Source organism: Lepus europaeus, chromosome 8 (assembly GCF_033115175.1).
Source record: "Lepus europaeus isolate LE1 chromosome 8, mLepTim1.pri, whole genome shotgun sequence".
In the NCBI taxonomy this organism is placed as follows: Eukaryota; Metazoa; Chordata; class Mammalia; order Lagomorpha; family Leporidae; genus Lepus; species Lepus europaeus.
Genome location: NC_084834.1, coordinates 12,781,879 through 12,802,338, shown reverse-complemented (window position 1 = coordinate 12,802,338; position 20,460 = coordinate 12,781,879). Strand labels below are relative to the sequence as shown.

Below are 20,460 nucleotides of genomic sequence, written 5' to 3'. Positions count from 1 at the left end.
TGGTTCTTTGTGGTCCTTGTCCCCCATGTCCTTTGGAGTCTCAGCAGCCACAGAGACTGGCAAATTCAAATGCTTTTTATTTCCAAAGACCCCACATCATCTTACGCAAACACAAAATATGTGGCACCAAGAAGAACATGTCAAAAAATTACACTCTTGGCAAGGAATTGCTACTTTCCTGAAGTTTAAAAACACAAATAATGCCAATGGTTATTTTTAAACATGAGGTGTTGTTTTCCAAATATACTTAAAGAAATGGCTAGACAGTGATAAATTCTAAGCTATTTACAATTGAGATTGTTTTCACATTTTATTATGACAATCACATTCTTTGGAGCATTTGTGTTTAGGGAAACAAACAGGTACACCAGATAATATGAGGGGACTTCAAAAAGTTCATGGAAATGGATTTAAAAGATAAATTTGTTTTGGTGCCCAAATTTTGAAATCCATGCATTTATGCAGTCTTTAAGAATATAAAATTCAGGCCGGCGCCGTGGCTTAACAGGCTAATCCTCCACCTTGTGGCGCCAGCACACCGGGTTCTAGTTCTGGTTGGGGCGCCGGATTCTATCCCGGTTGCCCCTCTTCCAGGCCAGCTCTCTGCTATGGCCTGGGAAGGCAGTGGAGGATGGCCCAAGTCCTTGGGCCCTCCAGGATAAGCACCTGACTCCTGGCTTCAGATCAGCATGATGTGCAGGCCGCAGCGGCCATTGGAGGGTGAACCAACGGCAAAAAGGAAGACCTTTCTCTCTGTCTCTCTCTCTCTCACTATCCACTCTGCTTGTCAAAAAAAAAAAAAAAGAATATAAAATTCATACTATAAAAACAAAACTACACATAAATTTTAAACATTTTTGCACCAAAATAAACTTAATTTTTAATTCAATTTTTCCATAAACTTTCTGAAGCCCTCTTGTGTACACTTTATCCATAATGTGCGTGAAATATATTTGAAGATTGCATATGCATCTGTGTGTGTGCCTGTGTGTAGAGAAAGAGAGAAAACCTTGAAAACTTAAAAAAAATTTAATGACACAGTAATTTTAGTAGTTTTATCTTCAAAGTAAATTTTACACACCAACTTCTTAAATGCAGCCAGCATGCCAAGAAAATACTTATAGTCAAGGGTACTTTATTATGCATCTTCTGAGTTGAGTATTTATTTACGCACAAGAACCCAAGTAAGTTCCAGTTATAGAAAGGAAGTAACCCTTCCAAGGAGAAAAGATTGATTTGATTAAAGTTGTATTTGAAGTAGAGCAGCGTGTTGGGCAAAGCTATGGGATGATTCATCAAGTCTTTGCTCCAAAGAGCTAACCACTGCAACAACAGAGAAAGCTTCACTAGTCAATGACCATGGAAAATCATCTAAGTTACCCTGATCCCACTGATGCCTAAATTCAGAGCTACTTATTCTAAGTATCCTTTATGTCCATATGTTGTATGGGAACAAGGAAGGTGTGTGTGTGCTCACAAATGGTTGGGGGGGGGGGGCTGCATAGTCAGGTAATCAAATGTCTGATATATGAGGACCTCAGATGCCAAATATTTGTCAAGAAGACCATTTCCCCATTCACACACCAAAGCATCTTTCTGTGTTCTCCCCAGGGCACTCTAAGTTAATGACCTACAATCTACATTTGGGAATTTGGTTGGATCATTCATTTAATCACCTCAAATTGTGAGATCTATTATCCCAATTATCAAAAATTGCATTATGCTTGCTGGCCACTAGAGATCACCATTCCCCCATTTGAAAAGAGTTGGAACCGTTTGTCAAGCAGTATTATATCTGTGAGAAGTACGTGGCCATTGATCTTGTATTCTGGGGTATTCAAATCAGAAAGTACTTCAAGTACCTGGGGCTCTTATTTTTACAATTTTTCAACAATCACCAGATTACAGAATGACAATGTAATTGCTGTCTTATATCCATGCTCTACTAATAAAGGTTAGAATCCCTCCTCCCCAGGATATTTACCTAGAAAGAATGCATAATGAGATTTGCCATTTACAGCATGAAATGTGACAGAGACAATATGAAGGTTGGCTAGGATGGAAAAGGGAGAAACTACTGCAGAGTCGGGGAGAAAGGACAGGGGTCAGAGTCAAGGCCATGATCCAGGGCAGGCGAGATGTCAGGTGGAACAGAGTAACTCACCCTAAGTGTGCTTGAAGTGGGCAGAAGTCACAGAGGCAGCTCTCGGGGTCAGGCTGAGCACCATGGGATGGGACAGCAGTGCCTGCATTTGAGGACTAGGAGAACAGCAATCGCTCCAGCCAAGGGCTCAATCTCTTTTGGACTGATTGATGCTCAAGTACGATTTCCTCAACCCACCTCCCCCCTCTTCTGTATCTTTCAGGACTTTGGTTTCCATAATAAAACCGTAATCAGGATCCTCATTGCTAGAAGTGAAATAGACTTGATGACCATAAGAACACGGTACAAAGAGAGATACGGGAAATCCCTGTTTCATGATATCAGAGTAAGTCTCCTACGTGTAATTAATGTGACCCCCTTCTCATCGTTTCTGAAACTGTGATAAATGCTTTAATTTGAATACTTTCTTGGTAGAGTCCTAATAGGGGCAATCTGGGTTACTACTCGAGCAACTACTACTGTTGCCTTTGAGTACAACAGGTGCAGCCGCAGACAGCCCCTTCACCTGAATTGACAGAGCTGACTCCTCTTAGTCTTAAGGTAAATCACAGATGTAACCAAATAAAACATCCATGCCCTAGAATTGCACCTTATGAGCTAAATTCTCAAGTGTGATCAGGATGAGGAAAAACACATTTTTGCAGCAAGATCATATTAATGGTGAAGAGATTCTAAAACCAGTCCAGCTGGGCTCTCACAAGCCGTGGAAAGCAAGCAGCCAGCCAGACGCTATCAACTGGCCACTGTGAAGTTTGGCACTACTGGTTGTAGAACACGCTACACATCAGAAGGAAACAAGTCAGCTCTTCATCCCAATACCTCTAACCTCTACTGTGGGTTTTGATAAAGCTATCAGAATATGTAAGATCAGCTATGTAATTTTTAGGACCCAGTGAAAAATAAACACTCCTTGGCCTCTTGTTCAAATTAATTCTAAAGATGCTGGCAGTGGGGCACTGAGAACATGTCATAGTTTGCATTTGCACAGAGCTAAGGGCAGTATCCTTGTTCATGTGTTTTCAATGGAAATTTTCAACTGCTAGAAACAGTTCTTTAGTTTATTGGAAGAGTGATCCAGAATCAATTCAGCAACCCAAAGACCCAGAGATCATAAATCCAGAAGACTTTGCAGGCCCTTTGCACCCCAAGTGGACTCCAAGAAGTTGGTGGAGCAGTTAAGGGAATCCAATTCCTTTATCTTTGCTAAAGCTCTCCTTACATCCACCTCTAAAACCTCCGAAACCTTCAACTCGCTTGGGACGCTAAACATTTCCCATGGAGCAATGCAGGTCAGAACTCCTTCTCTACATGAATGGCTAGGTCTTAGCTGCTTAGCATAATGAGTCTCAGCCACCTCAGTCTGCTAAGAGTTCACATACTTAGTGCAACTTCAGGATGCATTCAAAGCAGTGAGTGAGAATTGCATGACAACACTGTGCAAGAGAACAGTAATACGATAGCTAATTTTCTCAAAGATAAATTTTTATCATATTTATTTATTACTATCATTGATTAGAGAAATTTAGAAACTACAGAAGACCATAAAAAGTAAAATAAAAACTGCACTAATTCTCCACGGCAGAATAAAATTTTGTTGTAGGTGCTGCTATGGTCTGAATGTTGGAGGACCCCACAAAGTTCAGATGGGGAAATCCTAGTCTCCTAATCCTCTGTATGGGATTAATGTCTTCATAGAAGGGGGTGAGGGAGCCCCCTGTCCCCTTCACCACATGAGGTTAGAGTGAGAAGGCAGCTGTCCATATGAGCACGGATCCTGGGTAGACACCAGATCTGCCAGCAACTTGATCTTGGCCATCCCAGCACCCAGATCCAAGAGAAATAAGTTCTTGTCATTTATAAGATCCCAGTTTGATGGTATTTTGTTATAGCAACCCGAATAGATGGCTGCTTTGGGTTATCTTTTAAAAATAAATAACTAGTGATATGTCTTGTTAATGAAAGGAATATTTCTACTGAATCATGGTATCCCACTCTATAAACTGTAACATACATAAGCTACCTCACATGATTTTACACCACTTTTCAGTTTTTCACTATTATACATAGCATAACTAATAATAATTTCAAATCTATCTCCTGAGATAGGATTACTGCATTCATGAATATGAGCATTTTTAAATCTTTGGAGATGTAGCAACAATTTTCCCCAGGCTCCACCCTCATCTATACTAATAATAATGTAAGACAGCTCTTTCTACAGCTGAGGAGATTGAATTCTACTGCAGTCATTGTTGCTCTAAGCAGACGTCAATCAACGCACTGTCACCCACACACTGCTGACTATCCCCACAGCATTATGTTTCAATGGCTTTCACTGGGAACCATTCTCAGAAACATTAAATCTTTAGATGAAAAAAAAAAGTGAATAATTTTGGGAAGGCTAATTTTGCACTTCAGAAACACTGTGTTTCTCTGACAATTTTATTTCATATACGTTGTATTTTTTTTTTCTTTCCTTTTCAGCACTTTGCTTCAGGGCACTATAAGAAGGCACTGCTGGCCATCTGTGCTGGTGACACGGAGGACTGCTGACATGGAGGGGAGGACGGGGAGCACCGGGCACTCTTCACAGACACATCAGAGCAGAGTGTGACACATGAGTTGTCACTCACACCACCACCAAACTACAAGATCAGATTTTCTCTTCTGTCTTTAAAATTATTCCAAAATCTATGAATGAAAATCTATGATCAAGGATTTGCACCTGTTATTTAATCATCAAAGAATTAATTTGTACATTATGGAATAATAACAATATTGCCATGGAATAGGGTTTTTTGGTTTTTCTTCAAGACTTAATCATTTGAAAGGCAGAGTTACAGAGAGGGAGAGATAGAGAATGAAAGAGATCCTCCATCTGGTGGTTCACTACCCAAATGGCCACAAGCAGCCAGGAACCCAGAACTCCATCCAAGTCTCCCATGTGGGAACAAGGACCCAAGCACTTGAACCATCTTTGTCTGCTTTCCCAGGCATACTGGCAGGGAACTGGATCAGAGGTAGAGCAGCTGGGTGTTCTTATGGGATGCTAATGTCACAGGTGGCAGCTTAATCCACTGTACCGGCCCCAGAGTGGGTTTTATTTAAATGAGAATTATCTGTACCCCACGACAAGGAATCTACTCAAGATCATCCTTAGTGCATTTTTGGACAGCAAGGAAAATGCATTGTGTGATCATGCTCTTTAGAGGAATTTTCAAACTGCTGTAAAAATACAATAAAGCTCAAGTGAACTCCTATGGCAGTCTTTAAAATAAAATGCATATAAAGCAGCAAAATGCAGCCAGGCGTATGCATATCAAGTTCACCAGAGACTTAGATGTCCTAATAAGATATGCATATTTGACAACACTCTATTAAACACAACTTATCTCTAGCTAATTTTTATTTTGAGAAGCAGAGAAAGTGACAGGCTGAGACCTCCCATCTATGACAAAAACCAAGAGACAGGAACCAAATTTGGTTCTCCCATGTGAATGGCAGAGATCTAACTACTTAAGCAATCGCCAACCACCCACACCCCCACCACCAAGGGTCCACATTAGCAGGAAGCTGGAATCAGGAGCCAGAGCCAGGCACTGAACAAAAGCACTACCATGTGAGACACAGGCTTTTGTTCTTTTAAAGATGTATTTATTTATTTGGAAGTCAGAGTTATACAGAGAAAGGAGAGGCAGAGAGAGAGAGGGAAGGAGAGGTCTTCCATCCGCTGGTTCACTCCCCAATTGGCCACAATAGCCGGAGCTGCGCTGATCCAAAGCCAGGAGCCAGGAGCTTTTTCCAGGTCTCCACGCAGGTACAGGCACCCAAGGACCTGAGCCATCTTCCACGGCTTTCCCAGGCCATAGCAGAGAGCTGGATTGGAAGTGGAGTAGCCAGAACTTGAACCAGTGTCCATATGGGATGCTGGCACTGCAGGCAGCAGCTTTACCTGCTATGCCACAGCACCAGGCATCTTAACCACCAAGTGTTATGCCAATCAGTTGCCCAAGCAATGTGAGGAAATCCATTGCTCCACGTTTTTGTCTTCACTTCTTCAGATGGCACCAAAGATTTCAGGGTACTCTCGAATGCTTTGTGCCATCAGTAAAGCCCGATTCCCTCTGTATCCCACAATTCAGCAGGTCAGCAATACACTCAGCTCAGATTTAGGAGAGAACACAAGCTGATGCTACAGTCCAGCCAGGAAGGAAAGCAGAGGCAAGGACAGGTGAGTTTAGCTCAGAAGACTCCCGGGCTCAGCCAGAGCAGACAACACACCAGGGCAGTAGGGAGCAGTGGTGGGTGAGGCTGAGCAAGGCAATCCAGCCAGATGGCCTGGTGAGGGTTCTACCTGTGTTTATCCCACATGGGACTTTTTCAACAGCATATGGTCCAGTCCCTGTGTGTTTGCTCCTGCTGGTCTTGGGGAGGATGGGGGAACGTACCCAGAGCCTAAGTGTCTGATAGGAGGAATGAAATGGAGCACTCACATTACAGGACTTGGGTACAATATGAACTCTCAACAATCATTAGATCAATAATTGGAACAATAATTAGTCAATGTCAAGATTCCAACTCCCTTCTAAGGGCTAGGTTATCACATAATTTTAAATCAAGCTTGACTTCTAGTTTTAAAGTCTCATGATCTGAACATTTCAAGGCCAAAATAGTAATTGCATACATCTATCAAATTCTCACACTGCATCCCACAAGTAAGTACAATTAAAATAATTTGAAAATAGTAACTGTTTGAGCTATTTAGCATATATATTACTTTTGCATACTAAAATTCTCATAGAAGGAAAATGTTAGTTTCTGTTGAGAATTCAGGTGTTTAAAAAAAAAAACTTTCTTTGCAATGATGTCTTTCAATAATTATGCAACCTATACTTTAGCTAGGCAGCGTATTTTACTTCTAGAAAGAATCAGCTGTGGGAGAGTGAGGTGAACAGTGGCTCAGGGAACATCCTGGGCTGACATTACAAGTCACAGTTGATGTGTGCAAGGACAGCTGCTCGGGGACAAGCATCTGAGATGTCACTGGGGAGCTGTTTAAGGAGAGGCCACTCAGCGGGGCTTAGTCTGAGTGTGGGCCACGGTTCAGGACCCCTGTGAGGAGGGAAGAATCCTGAGTAAAGTTGGAGCAGGTCAAGGTCAAGCAGGAGCAGGTCAAGGTAACTGCTATTACGTCCAGATTGCTTAGGGAAGAAAACACATCAGCTGGCTTTATTTGGGAGACATGAATGGGAATTTGGAGGGAGAATCAAGCATTGGCACAGGGAAGCGAGGGAATGCTGGGTGTCTTATCAGAGTCTTATGGGAAAGGGTGGTTCCTGCACAGCCATTTGCAAGCCTGCTTCCTGAAGCGCTAAGGCGCAGGGAGTTCTTAGCCGTCTTCATCTTCCAGGAAGGTCCCAGGGCCCGGTTTAACACAGACGGCGTCATCTTCGTTTCCAAAGTTTCTTACTGAAGGCATCACTCAGTTGTTGAAGTGCTAACACAACATTGTCATCCTCATCACCGCACAGCTCACTTAGTGAAATTCTGTGTAAAAACACACAGTGTTTATTAGCACTGTGAACCACGCCTAGAGACGTTTAACTGGTTCTATGGGCTTCCAACACTGAGAAGTGTACGGTACCTGATGGACTGAATGGTCAGTGTGAAGTCTCTGATTAAGTGAAAAGCATCGCCCATGTTCAACCTACAGATAAACAAGAGTAAAATGACACGTGAAGGAATGAAGTGGGCTCTGGTGTGCTCCCCCCTGAAGCAGGGGGAGTAATCCACAGACGCTGCACTGTCGACCTGTCCAGAGACACGGTCAACGCAGCTCTGGGAGCGCTGCAGTCTCTGGCTTACCCCCGGCAGGGCCAGTGCTTTGCTTCTGAGTTCAGCTCCAGGTAGCCTGGTAAACAGGCTCATCATTTGGCTAAAAAAAGAGACACAACTTTCCTGCTCTCATATATTAGCGCATTGATATTACCAGAATTAATATTACAGTGTCCAGCATGGGAGAGTCAGTGAGAGACAGAGTGGGCTGCTGTAAGGACACATCCCCTAGCAAAAGCATAAAATAGAGAGAGAGCAGGCAAAAACCATCAGTCAGCTTTATCAAACTCTGGGAAACAAAGGCTTAACTCTGAATCAAGAAAAAGGCGGGAAAACTGTGACATCTTCACTTCCCCTCCTCTGTCCTCCCCTTGAGCTCAGGGGCACTGCTGAAGACAGCAGCCCATGCTCGCTGCGTGGGCCCTTGTTCTCCAGTCGCGGGGGCAGCGGAGCCGCCCTGTCAGTTCTGAGCTGTCCAGGGGCCGCCTGAAGGAGGGTGAGGCACTTGTCCTTGCAGAGCCTGATCTGGCACTCAGTGAGAGAGGAGCAGCAGGCACTCCTTGAGAACACGGCAAGGCAATCTAACAACCTGCTGCGTCTGTCTGGTTCCGTTTTTGATCTTTGTCTTAAATTGACTCCCTTCTTGCACTGTTCCTAGAGACCTGCGAGAGGTGAAAGTGTAGGCTTATCTCACGCTTTCCCTGAGCAAACCTTCTGCCTTAGGCTTGTACATGTTGTTGTCCTTGTCACCATGGTCGTCGTCATGTTTTAATTCCCCCAGCACACACTGCTTTAGTATGCTCTTTATTCTCAAAGAAACTTTCTTCCAGCTTTTCCTCGTCGGTTGTCAATACTCCATTATGATGTCTCAACAGAACAAAAAGGCAGAGGAAGGCAGAATGCGTTCTCTCTCGGCCTGACTGCCTGAGACGCTGATCCGCTCTTGAGCTAGAACCTGAACTATCAGTGTTCATGGTTCTCAGGCTTTGGGACTCAAGCTAGAATTTATAGCACTGACTTCCCTGGGTCTCTGGCTTACAGGTGGAAGACTGTGGGTCTTCGTAGTCTCCATAATCATTTGAGCCAACTCCTTAAATAAAAAATTATATGATAGATGGATGATAGATACAAAGGGACATGATAGACAGATACTCTTTCTCTGGAGAACGTTAACACAGGGGATAATTTTAACACCATGGTACAAATGACATGCAAGTGTATGAACACATGCTCAGCATTGTTAGTATTTAGGAAAATTTAGATCAGAACCATGAGAAACCCCTTGATGCCTACCACCATGGTTATAATAAAGGGGAAAAAATGAAATAACAAGCATGGTAGATGGTGGAGAAATTTAAATCCTTGTACATTGCTGGTGTAGTATTTATTTTCATGGAACCTGGTTTGCTTTTGTGGAAAACAATTTTCAGTCTCTCAAAATGGTACACATTGAGTTAGCATATGACTCAGCAATTCTTTTTTTTTTTTTTTTTTGGACAGGCAGAGTGGATAGTGAGAGAGAGAGACAGAGAGAAAGGTAATATGATTCAGCAATTCTATTCCTACATACAGATCCAAAAGAATTGAGAACAGGAACTCAAAGCAATACGTGTGCATGCATGTTCATAGCACCAGTGTTCACAATTGCCAAAAGGTGGAAACAACCCAAATGTTCAACTACATAAAAGAATTGTGTATGTACATACAAGGACACTTCAAGAAGTCTGTGCAAAAATAAAACAAAGTGATACGCATCTGGCACAGCAGCGAAAATGCTGCCTGGGATGGTCTCATCCCAGCTCAGAGTGCCTGGGTTCGAGTTCTGGCTGATTCCTGATTCCTGTTGTCTGCTGATGTGCACCCTGGGAGGCACCGGTAATGGCTCAAGTTACGGGGTCCCTGCCACCCACATGAGAGACCTGGACTAAGTTCCCTGCCATGGCCATATTTGGCATTTGAGGAGTACATCAGTGAATGAAAGATCCCCCTCTGTCTCTTCTCTCTGCCTCTCAAATAAAAGACAAATATAAAGTGTTCGGGGAAAAAAAAATGAAATAAAACAAAACGTTTACTTTCATTCAAAAAATATTTTGAAATCCAGGCAGGCATTCTTTTCATAATATGCATTTGCCAAGAACATTTGGAAGACCCCTCCCTACAACGGACCAAAGTACTGAAACCTGCACCAGCATGGGCACTGGAGTATTACAGCGAAAGAAGCCAGACACACAAGGTTACATAGCCACGCGATTCCCTTCATAGTAAACACCCAGACCAAGGCAAACCCACGGAGCCAGAGGGCAGACTGGCAGTGTCAGAGAGAGGACAGGAACTATTCCTCGGAGGTCAGGGACTGTCCCTTGGAGTATGAACACGTTTTGTCACTAGATAGCAGCAGTGCTTGCACAATGCTGTGAGTATACCTAAAGCACTACTCACTTAAGAATGGTTAATTTTATATCATGTGGACTTCATCCTAGGGAAAAAAAAAACTTGTAATTGTTCAAAACAAACTGCCTCTTCATTACCCTTCTTAAACACTGCATCTTAAAATTAATGCCACAGAAACCATAGCAATGCATCAGCCCCCTTAACCTCCATTACACAAACACACAGACGTATCTGGAGGATGTTAAAGTAGGAGCAGTCATACCAGTTGTCTGAAGCCAGTGTGGACAGGGAACCATGCTTGTAGAAGTCCAGTGCATAGGCATTCAAAAAATACTTCCGGCCACTTTGATCCCATTTGTTCAAGCAAAGGAGAGGAATATTGCTTACATCCACATTGAGTGTGCGTAATATAGCCTGAGGGTACACAGAGGCCTCAGGTTACTCACATTTTTCTCTTAAAGTGAGCTTTAATCTATTATAAAATTTGGTCACCATGGTTCATTGTAAGTAGCTAATTAAAACAATAACCCAGGAGGCAGCATTGTACAGCAGGTTAAGTCTCACCTGCAATGAGGCTTACCACATTGAAGTGCTTTTTCTAGACCACCTGCTCTGCTTCCCATCCAGATCCCTGCTGATGTGCCCTGGGAAAGCAGTGGAGGATGGCCCAAGTGCTTGGGGCCCTGCAACCACATGGGAGACACAGAAGAGAATCCTGGCTCCTGGCTATTGACTGGCCCATCCCCAGCTTCTGTGGCCTTTTGGAGAATAAGCCAGCATCTCTCACCCCACCCCACTGTCACTCTGCCTTACAGATAAATAAATAAATCATTAAAAATAAAACAATTACTCAATACATGTTTAGTACTAGTATCAGACATGTAAACAGTGTACCAAATTTCCCAAAACTATAATATGACTGGCCAGATAAAATAAGCACTTAAAATATCAAAACTGTTTTTGAAAGCATGGAAATGATGGCTCCAATTTATTTAGAATTAATTTTACATGGTCAGGCCTTTGTTGTGGTATAGCAGGTTGGGCCACTGCTTTCAGTGCCTGCATCCAATATGGGCACCTGTTCGCGGTCCAGTTGCTCCACTTCCAAACCAGCTCCCTGCTAGAGTGCCTGGGAAGGTGGTGGAGGATAGTCCAAGTGCTTGGGCCCCTGCACGCACATGGGAGACCTGGGAAAGGCTCTGGGCTCCTGGCTTTGGCCTGGCCCAGCCCCAGCGATTTCGGCCATTTGGGGAGTAATCAGCAAATGGGAGATCTCTCTCTCTGCCTCTCTCTCTCTCTCTCTCTCTCTCTCTCTCTCTTTCTCTTTCTCTCTTTCTGTAACTCTGCCTTTCTATAAGTAAAAGAATTTACATGGCCACTTTTAACAACTTCAGAAACATATTACAAATATTTCTTAGATTAATTCTCCCTGAAGAAAATATTTCTGAATGTCCAAATTTTATCTTGGCAACAACACACAGTGATAGTGTTGTTCTTCCCCTCACTCCACAATATCTGTTCTTATACTGCTTTCCAGGACACAATGACCATGGCAAGTGACACAGTCCCAGTCATCAGGGCTCATTTCCTGTCAACTTGCTACCTGAATAAACTGTCCAGGGACAGCCCGGACTGGGAATCTGATCACGCCACAAACAGGAGAGGCCGTGACCTCTTTGGCTCATGATGAACCATTCACATCTCCATGCTGCACCACACACCACTCTATGCGTTCAGACATCAAAAAAATAAAAAAAGAAGAAGAAGAAGAAGAAACAAAACACGTTGCCCTTGAATGACTAACAGCAGGATCTAATTCCAGTGTGCACTCTGGACTTAACACCCAGAGACGGCTCCCGAGACTGCACTGCTAGCAGGTGACATGGACGGCACAGGTCTCCTTGGTTCACACCTGGAGTAGCAGGGGCTTATGAGGCAGTGCATACAGCTGCTGTGGTCTGGATATGGCTTTGGATGTTGCATGTCCCCGAAAGGCCCCCGTGGTAGAAGCTTGTTCCCTAAGGTGGTGGCATTAGGAGGAGGTGAAACCTTTAGGAGGTGGGGCTGAGTGGCAGGCCTTCAGGTGATGCTGGTTGTTCCAAACACCTGAGCTCGGGCCCAGGCTCTCTGCTTCCTGGCTCACCACGTGATCTTTCCTGCACACACAGTACAGAACCTCACCAGGGTCTGCACCAGGGTCCCCAGACTTGAACCTCCAAAACTGTGAGCTAAACACACTTTTTTCCTTAACAGAATGAGTTGCCTCTGGTATTTCACTGTAGTATCGAAAAGCTGACTAATGCCATGGTGACTGAGAAACCTTCCTGTTTTCCTGGTGTTTTTTATTTTAAAAGTATTTTCCCACTCCACTGGGAAGCCTCACTATTCAGACATGAGACACTGACCTAGTGTTCTAATCAGATAAAGGCTATTTCTCATCGATGAATAAACAGAATGAAAGAAATTGTCACAACAAAACGGACTTACGTCATTTGTCACGTGAACACCAAACAAATCCTGATCCGTGATATTGGACAGGCAAGCAAATGGGGAGACAGCAGATCTGCTCTCAGTCCCAGGCATCAGATGAGAGACCAGCTCAGAGTCTTCACACTCTGTACCAGAAAAGTCTAGGAAGAAGCAAATGGAAAACGAAACATAAACCATTTGAAACTAATCAAACTCATTTATACGATTATTACCAGAAAAATTATTGGAGGTTTTTTTTTTTTTTTAAGCAAACACTCTGGGGATTGTATTGCTGGATCACCACTGTGAAGACTTTCTTCTCCCTAAACCAAGCTCATTTTAGCATCTGCTAGTGGCTCTACCACTCAGTGGTCCCACGTGGCAGCTCCGTGCATCCACCCACTGGGAACTTATGTGGACACCGTTTACTAAGGGGGATGCAGGTGCTTCATCGAGCCCTATTGGATCCAAGGACCTGAGCTCAAAAACCGGGGTCACCTACCTACCCTCTACAACGGCTTCATGTTCAGATTCCTCTCAAGATGCAGGGGAGTGTTACAGCTGCAAAGTTTCGCATAATGGAGTTAAAGCTGGCTTCGCCACCTACTTTCCTGTGTTAACTCTACTGTGCATACACCCGCAGATGGCAAGGAAGTCCCACTTCCCTCACCAGGAGGCAAAAGTGGAGAGGGACACTTCCGGTCCCTGTGATGCTCACCCATCTCACCGCAGGCCTGAACAGTGGATCTGGTAGAGGAAGATACTCAACGTCCAATCAAATCATTCTCTCTCTCTCCACCATCCCCATGTCTTCCTTCCGTGCTTCTAGTGTGCTGATTTCTTGGATCCCATGTGTCCTGCTCTCCCTCTGTGAATGATTCGCTCTCTTCTGTTTCTCTCTTCCTCTTTCTGCTCCTCCCTTTAGCCATTTCTTCCTCTTTTTAAAAGCTTTCTTTTTATTTTATTTGAAAGGTGGACAGATAGACATGAATCTTCCATCTACTGAGTCACACCCCAAATGCCTGTAACAGTTGGCACGGGGCCACATCCAAGCCAGGAGCCTGGAGCTGCATCAGGTCTCCCTCGTGGGTGGCGGGGATCCAAGTGCTTGAGCCATCATCTGCTGCCTCCCAGGGTGTGCATTAGCAGGAAGCTGGATGGGAAGTGGAGTAGCTGGGACTTGAACCAGGCACTGTGTCCCAAACAGTGACTTTATGGCTGCACCAAAAGCCCACCCCATCCTCTGTTCCCTTTCCCTCACAGCTTTCTCTGTACTCTGTGTTCCTGTCTCTCTCCTTCTGTCTTTATATCCACGTATTTATCTATTTACACCTCCATTTCCATCTGTCTGTCTGTCTGACAATCTTCCTGTGTTTGTTTCTCATCTCTTTCTCTCTCCGATTGTCTCCACATCGCTTTTGTCTCTTTTTCTTTACTTTTTAACACACACTTCTTTGTGTCTTCCCCCATCAGTCTGTCTGTGCCTTTCTTTTATCTTTCTGTATTTCAGGTCCATGTTATCACTAGGGAGATAGATTCTACTGTCTTCTCCGTTCATCTAAAAGAGACAGGTACTGTAGTTCTACCTGGGGGACAGGCAAATGTTCTTCTACTCAGGGCTTTGCTTTATTTCACTGAACGTGAAAATCACGTTCTCTTGCTCAGTCTCATCCCTAGGACTCCCACATTAATTGCTCATTCGATCCCAAGGTCAGGAGGGGACTATGAATACCAAGGCTTAATGCCTGGCCCTTCAGCCTCCACAATTAAATGTACAACTTGGATTTATTTTTTCTATAAAGAATAATCCTTTAATGTTTAACATTTATGATCATCTTGATGTAGGCAGGGAAGTAGCAAGAGCAGAGAGGAACTGAGGTCTGCCAACCCCAGCCCTTGTGACAATCTGGCCCACACTTATCAAACCGCCTGCCCCTGCACCACTCAAATCCCCTTTCCATGCACAGCTTCCCACCCCTTCTGTGTAGCGGAGGAATGCAGGTTCTGCAGTGTTGCAACTTAGAACCAGTGCCAGCTAGAAATACTCAATATGGCTGCAGGCTGTGCCCCCATGATGATCTTCAGCTCAACACAGGGTCACTAACATTACCATGGGTGACACTCCTGTTCCCATCACACACCTGACAGCATGACACTTCTGATTTCAAAGGGCAAGGAAGTAGGTGGTACTCCAAACTCCACGAATTTGAATGTCTGATTAAGGCCCACAGCCCCTATGCCTCCAAATGGTATAAAAAGACAGCCCCTAAGCCATGTTGATTACAACTCTGCTGGCTTTGCCTGCACTCCTTCCTGTATGCTTTCACTTCTCACGTAAATAAATCTTGCTTGTCTGTTGGCCTCTACCTACGTCTCTTCCTTGAATTCCCTCCTGTGATGGGGCGAGAACCTGGACCAAGCCAATCCTGCGGCCACACAGCAACCTGAGGAAGGGGTTGCACAGTCTGACTGTATCAAATGCCTCTGAGTTGTACATCTTAAAGAAGTTAATGTATGCCACATGAATTTCACCTCAACAACAATAGCAAAAAAAAAAAAAATGTTGCCTGTTACTTGTCACTCTCTTATTCACATGGCTCTTCTTGGAAGTTCTATTAGCTTCCTAATGCTGATGTAAGAAACTGACACCACCTTTGTGGCGTAACATAAGCCAAATCTGTCAGAAGGCTGAAATTGGTGTCATTGGGCTAAAGCAGTCATAGCAAGGCTCTCTACTTTTTCTTTTTGGGGGTCCTGGGAGGGCTCCTAGAGCTGTCTCTCTCGTTCCCCCCACCTTCAGAGCCAGCTGGTCGGTTAACCCTTCCCATGTCACTTCCCTCTCACTCTGATGCTCCTGCCTCCCTCTTCAACTTCATCAGGGCCACCCAGACAGTCTGCCTGTCTCCCCAAGCCAAGAGCAGCAGATCAGACGATGTGATTCGATCTGCAGGCTTCATCCTCCCTTTGCCACAAAACATTCAGGCTCCTCAGATGAGGATTCGGACATCCATGGAGGTGGGGAAGGGTCTCACCCTGCCAACCCCAGAAGTCATCCCAGAGGGAAAGGAGGCCACTGCCCCATCACACCCCTCCAATTCTAGATGACAGCCATGGCTCAGAACCACTGGGTTCTTTTCCATGAACCTAACCCATGGCTGGTGAACTTCTCATCCCCTGGCTGAAAAGGCCAACATGTTTGCCTTGTCCCTCACAAGCCTTCCATATTCCAATATAATCATGGATCCTGAAATAGGAAGAAGCCAAAGCAGCCAGCCAGAACCACGGTTTTCTCCTTGTTTCTACGGGAAGTGACTGAAAACAGAATCCTGCCACATTCCCACATCTTCTCAGCTCTCTCTCTGTCTTCTCTGCTAAGGACACTGAGTGCATAATCTGCTTCCACAACCTTTATTTGGCACAGAGTCATTATGTTTCTTTATATTTTTGTCATTTTCTTTCTTGTGCAGTTTTGTCCTTTCCTGAATCAGATGGGCGATGCCTTATCTCCCTCGCCGCCCACTTTGTACTGAGGGAGTCACAATGCACTGATGGCTCTTAAGAAATATGGCAACATGCCTCTTCTCATAGTGAACTAAGTGGAGAGTGTCAATATCCACTAAAGGACAAATAATAATATCAACAGGTAAAGAAATATTCTATAATAAATTCAGACCACGCAATGAGGTGCTTCTTCATGATTATGCCAAAAAAAAAAAATAGAACTATTTTAAGCATTTAGTGTCCAATGAAATCTACAGTGACTTACCTAATTCCAGACAATAAAAGATTTTTATCAGGGTAAAATTTCCACAGCATAAACTGAAGGATTTTTAGGGGGTTTGTTTTTTTGTATATTCTCTTTGCATAGTTAGATATGTTTCACTTTATGGGCCTTCTATCCTGTTCCTCTTACCTATTTCTGAAAGAGGGAGTCGGTATTCCTGGCTCCCATCAGCCAGCTTAGAAACGGTCAGGAGGAAGGAACCAAAGTTCTTCCGAACCCTGGCATTGTACTGCTTCACTGCGGCAGCGAAGTCCTCTGGAAGAGGGCGGAGGAACACCTGTGAACAAGGAGACAGATGGGTCTGACCGCTCCAGCCAGGAGCAGAGGATGGCCAAGGTCTGGGAGACACGGGGCCAAAATCCTCTTAGGGACAGCGGATTAAGCTGCTGCCTGGGATATCCTCACCCCATATCAGCTTGCTGCCAGTGCCTCCTGGGAGGCAGCCGATGACGGCACAAGTACTTGGACCTCCGCCAGCTATGTGAGAGGCTGGGATTGAGGCTCTTGGTCCAGCCCCTACTGTTATGGGCATTTGGAGAATGAACCAGCAAATGGAAGAATTTTCATCCGTGTGTGCGCTCTCCCCGCCCCCCCTCCACTTGCTCTCTGCTTTGCAAGTAGATGAAATAAAAACATATTTAAAATGCATATTTTAAAAATATAGATGGAAATGTACTTCTAAATATAAACTCTTCTACTCATGGACACACAAATACATAAACTAAAGTCAAAACTAATGTGTAATCCTACCATTCAGGGAAATAGCTTATAAAGATTTTAGTGATTAGAATCACCTTCTAACTAGGGTGCAGTACTCAGCTTAACAATAGAATGTTCGTACTCAGCATTGTATTTGGTGCATTTTCCCATGTCATAGACTTCATTTAAAAAGATGAATTTTAGGGGTCAGCATTGCAAGCAGATAAAGCCACCACCTGCAATGCTGGCATCCCATATGGGCACCAGCTCATGTCCCAGCTGCTCCACTTCCAACCCAGGCCCCTGTTAACATGCCAGGAAAGGCAGTGGAAGATGTCCCTTGGACCCCTGTACCCACCTGCAAGATCTGGATAGAGTTCCAGGCTCCTGGCTTTTGCCTGGTGCAGCTCTAGCTGCTGCAGTTATTTGGGAAGCCAAGCAGCAAATGTTGGTTGGTGTGTGTGTGTGTGTGTAACTCTGCCTTTCAAATAAATCAATAAAATTTTTTAAATGAGGGGGTGAGCCAGCGCCGTGGCTCACTAGGCTAATCCTCCACCTGTGGCACCAGCACCCCAGGTTCTAGTCCCGGTTGGGGCGCCAGATTCTGTCCCAGTTGCTCCTCTTCCAAGCCAGCTCTCTGCTGTGGCCCGGGAGTGCAGTGAAAGATGGCCCAAGTGCTTGGGCCCTGCACCCGCATGGGAGACCAGGAAGAAGCACCTGGCTCCTGGCTTCAGATCAGCGCAGCGCGCCAGCTATAGCAGCCATTTGGGGACTGAACCAATGGAAAAGGAAGACCTTTCTCTCTCTCTCTCTGTCTAGCTCTGCCTGTCAAAAAAAAAAAAAAAATGAGGGGGTGAGTCCAGTGCTGTGTCGTAGCAGGTGAAGCTGCCACCTGCAGCGCTGACAGCCCACATGAGTGCTGGTTCCAGTGCCAGCTCCTGGCTTCAGAATGGCCAAGCTCCAGCCGTTGCGGCCATTTGGGGAGTGAAACAATGGATGAAGATCTCTCTGCCTCTCTGTAACTCTGCTTTTCAAATAAACAAATCTTTAAAAGGGGGGAAGGGCAGAAGTCTGCACACGTGTACACACACACACACCATGTGTACACAAAGGCAGAGACCCGAAGGCTGCTTCTGCAAGTCATGGAGCACCAAAAATCAACAGCAACACCAGAAGCTAGAAGAGAGGTCTGGACCAGAGTCTCCCTCGAGGCCCTCAGCAAGGACCGCCTCTGCCATGCTTCTGCATCTCCAGGGCTGTGAGACAATGCATTTTTTTTTTTTTTGACAGGCAATGTTTGACAGTGAGAGAGAGACAGAGAAAGGTCTTCCTTCCGTTGGTTCTCCCCTCAAACAGCTGCTACAGCCAGCACACTGTGCCTATCCGAAGCCAGGAACCAGGTGCTTCCTCCTGGTCTCCCATGCGGGTGCAGGGCCCAAGCACCTGGGCCATCCTCCACTGCACTCCTGGGCCATAGCAGACAGCTGGCCTGGAAGAGGGGCAGCCAGGACAGAATCTGGCGCCCCAACCAGGACTAGAACCTGGGGTGCCGGCACCGCAGGCAGGGAATTAGCCTAGTGAGCCACGGTGCTGGCTGAGACAATGCATTTCTGCCATGTAAGCTACCTGGTTTGTACCACTTCATTAGAACAGCTTTAAGAAACTAATCCTTGGTCATCGCGTACTTCTACTGAGAACTTCAAAAACTAAAAAAAAAAAATTTAGAAGAACATATAAGACTTGTTCATTTCTATGGGGTACAGTATACTGTTTCATCACATGTAAGCAGATCAATGAGGTAATTAGCCTTTCCATTTCCTTTTTTTTTTGGACAGGCAGAGTGGACAGTGAGAGAGAGAGAGACAGAGAAAAAGGTCTTCCTTTTGCCATTGGGTCACCCTCCAATGGCCGCCGTGGCCAGCGTGCTGCGGCCGGCGCACCACGCTGATCCGAAGGCAGGAACCAGGTACTTCTCCTGGTCTCCCATGGGGTGCAGAGCCCAAGGACTTGGGCCATCCTCCACTGCACTCCCTGGCCACAGCAGAGAGCTGGCCTGGAAGAGGGGCAACCAGGAGAGAATCCAGCGCTCCGACCAGGACTAGAACCCGGTGTGCCGGCGCCGCAAGGCGGAGGATTAGCCTATTAAGCCACGGCACCGGCCACATTTCCTTACCTTTAAAAAAAACGATTTCTTTATTTGAAAGTCAGAATACAGAGGGAGAGAGAGATCCTCCATCCACTGGTTCACTCCCTAAATGGCTGCAATGGCCAAGGCTGAGCCAGGAGCTTCATCAAGTCTCTCATGTGGGTTGCAGGGACTCAAGCACTTGGGCAATCTTCCACTGTTTTCCCAACACCTTTAGCAGCGAGCTAGATTGGAAGTGGAGCAGCTGGGACACAAACTAGTGCACACATGGGACGCCAGCATTGCCGGCGGAGCGTTTACCCACTATGCCACAGCACCGACCCCTCCTTACCTTTTCCTTATATTTGCAGCCTGCCAGCTCCTCTCTCCCAACACTGCAGAACTCTGGGCACAGGACAGCTCCATCCGAATCCCACACTAAGAGACATGACCAGCCTCTAACAAGGCTTCTAGCAGCCTGAGGCTGGGTCTCTAAGTGATTCTAGCCCTGCAACCCTCACTTAAAGTGATAGTGGCCAGCAGCAATTTCCTATTTGTTCCAGCCAATGCATAGCTGGTAAGAGGCACCCAACCTCCCTTTTCTGGAACATTTACTAGAAAGTGCATACAATTTTAACTATGAGAAACTTCAAAAAGTTCATGGAAAATGCAAATAAAAGATAAGCTTATTTTGGTGTAAAACAGTCTTGGAATTTATGTAAAGTTTTCCTTTTTAAAAATCACTTTCTCTTGCAATTGTTGTGTTTTAAATTTTTATTTACTTATTTGAGAGACAGAGAAATGGAGAGACAGAGAGCTCCCATCTGCTGGTTTGTGTCCCAAATGCCAATAACCATCAGGGCTGGGAAGCAGGAAGGTGATCCAGGCCTCCCACATAGGTGGCAGGGACCAAAGTACTCGAGTGTCACCTGCCTTCTCCCAAAGTGCATATTAACAGAGAGCTGGAGCTGTCGCCAGGCATTGATCCAGGTA

General features: G+C 45.1%; 2 protein-coding genes across 3 annotated transcripts in view; one reads left to right on the top strand and one right to left on the bottom strand.

The window, feature by feature from the left end:
• The window catches only part of LOC133765853 (annexin A10), a 79,918-nt gene extending 75,032 nt beyond the window's left edge, over positions 1–4,886 (top strand). Inside the window, exons 11-12 of the mRNA XM_062199412.1 lie at positions 2,367–2,489; positions 4,649–4,886. Coding sequence (XP_062055396.1) covers positions 2,367–2,489; positions 4,649–4,717 — 192 coding nt within the window. The 3' untranslated portion in view covers positions 4,718–4,886. The remainder of the gene's footprint in view (positions 1–2,366; positions 2,490–4,648) is intronic.
• Positions 4,887–7,088: 2,202 nt separating this feature from the next.
• LOC133765849 (probable ATP-dependent RNA helicase DDX60) overlaps positions 7,089–20,460 on the bottom strand; it is a 72,377-nt gene continuing 59,005 nt past the window's right edge. For both annotated transcript variants that reach the window (XM_062199405.1, XM_062199406.1), the window contains exons 22-26: positions 16,773–16,920; positions 12,878–13,020; positions 10,653–10,804; positions 7,809–7,871; positions 7,089–7,711 (exon numbers count right to left, since the gene is read on the bottom strand). In XM_062199405.1, the coding sequence (XP_062055389.1) occupies positions 7,609–7,711; positions 7,809–7,871; positions 10,653–10,804; positions 12,878–13,020; positions 16,773–16,920 (609 nt within the window). In that variant the 3' untranslated portion in view covers positions 7,089–7,608. The remainder of the gene's footprint in view (positions 7,712–7,808; positions 7,872–10,652; positions 10,805–12,877; positions 13,021–16,772; positions 16,921–20,460) is intronic.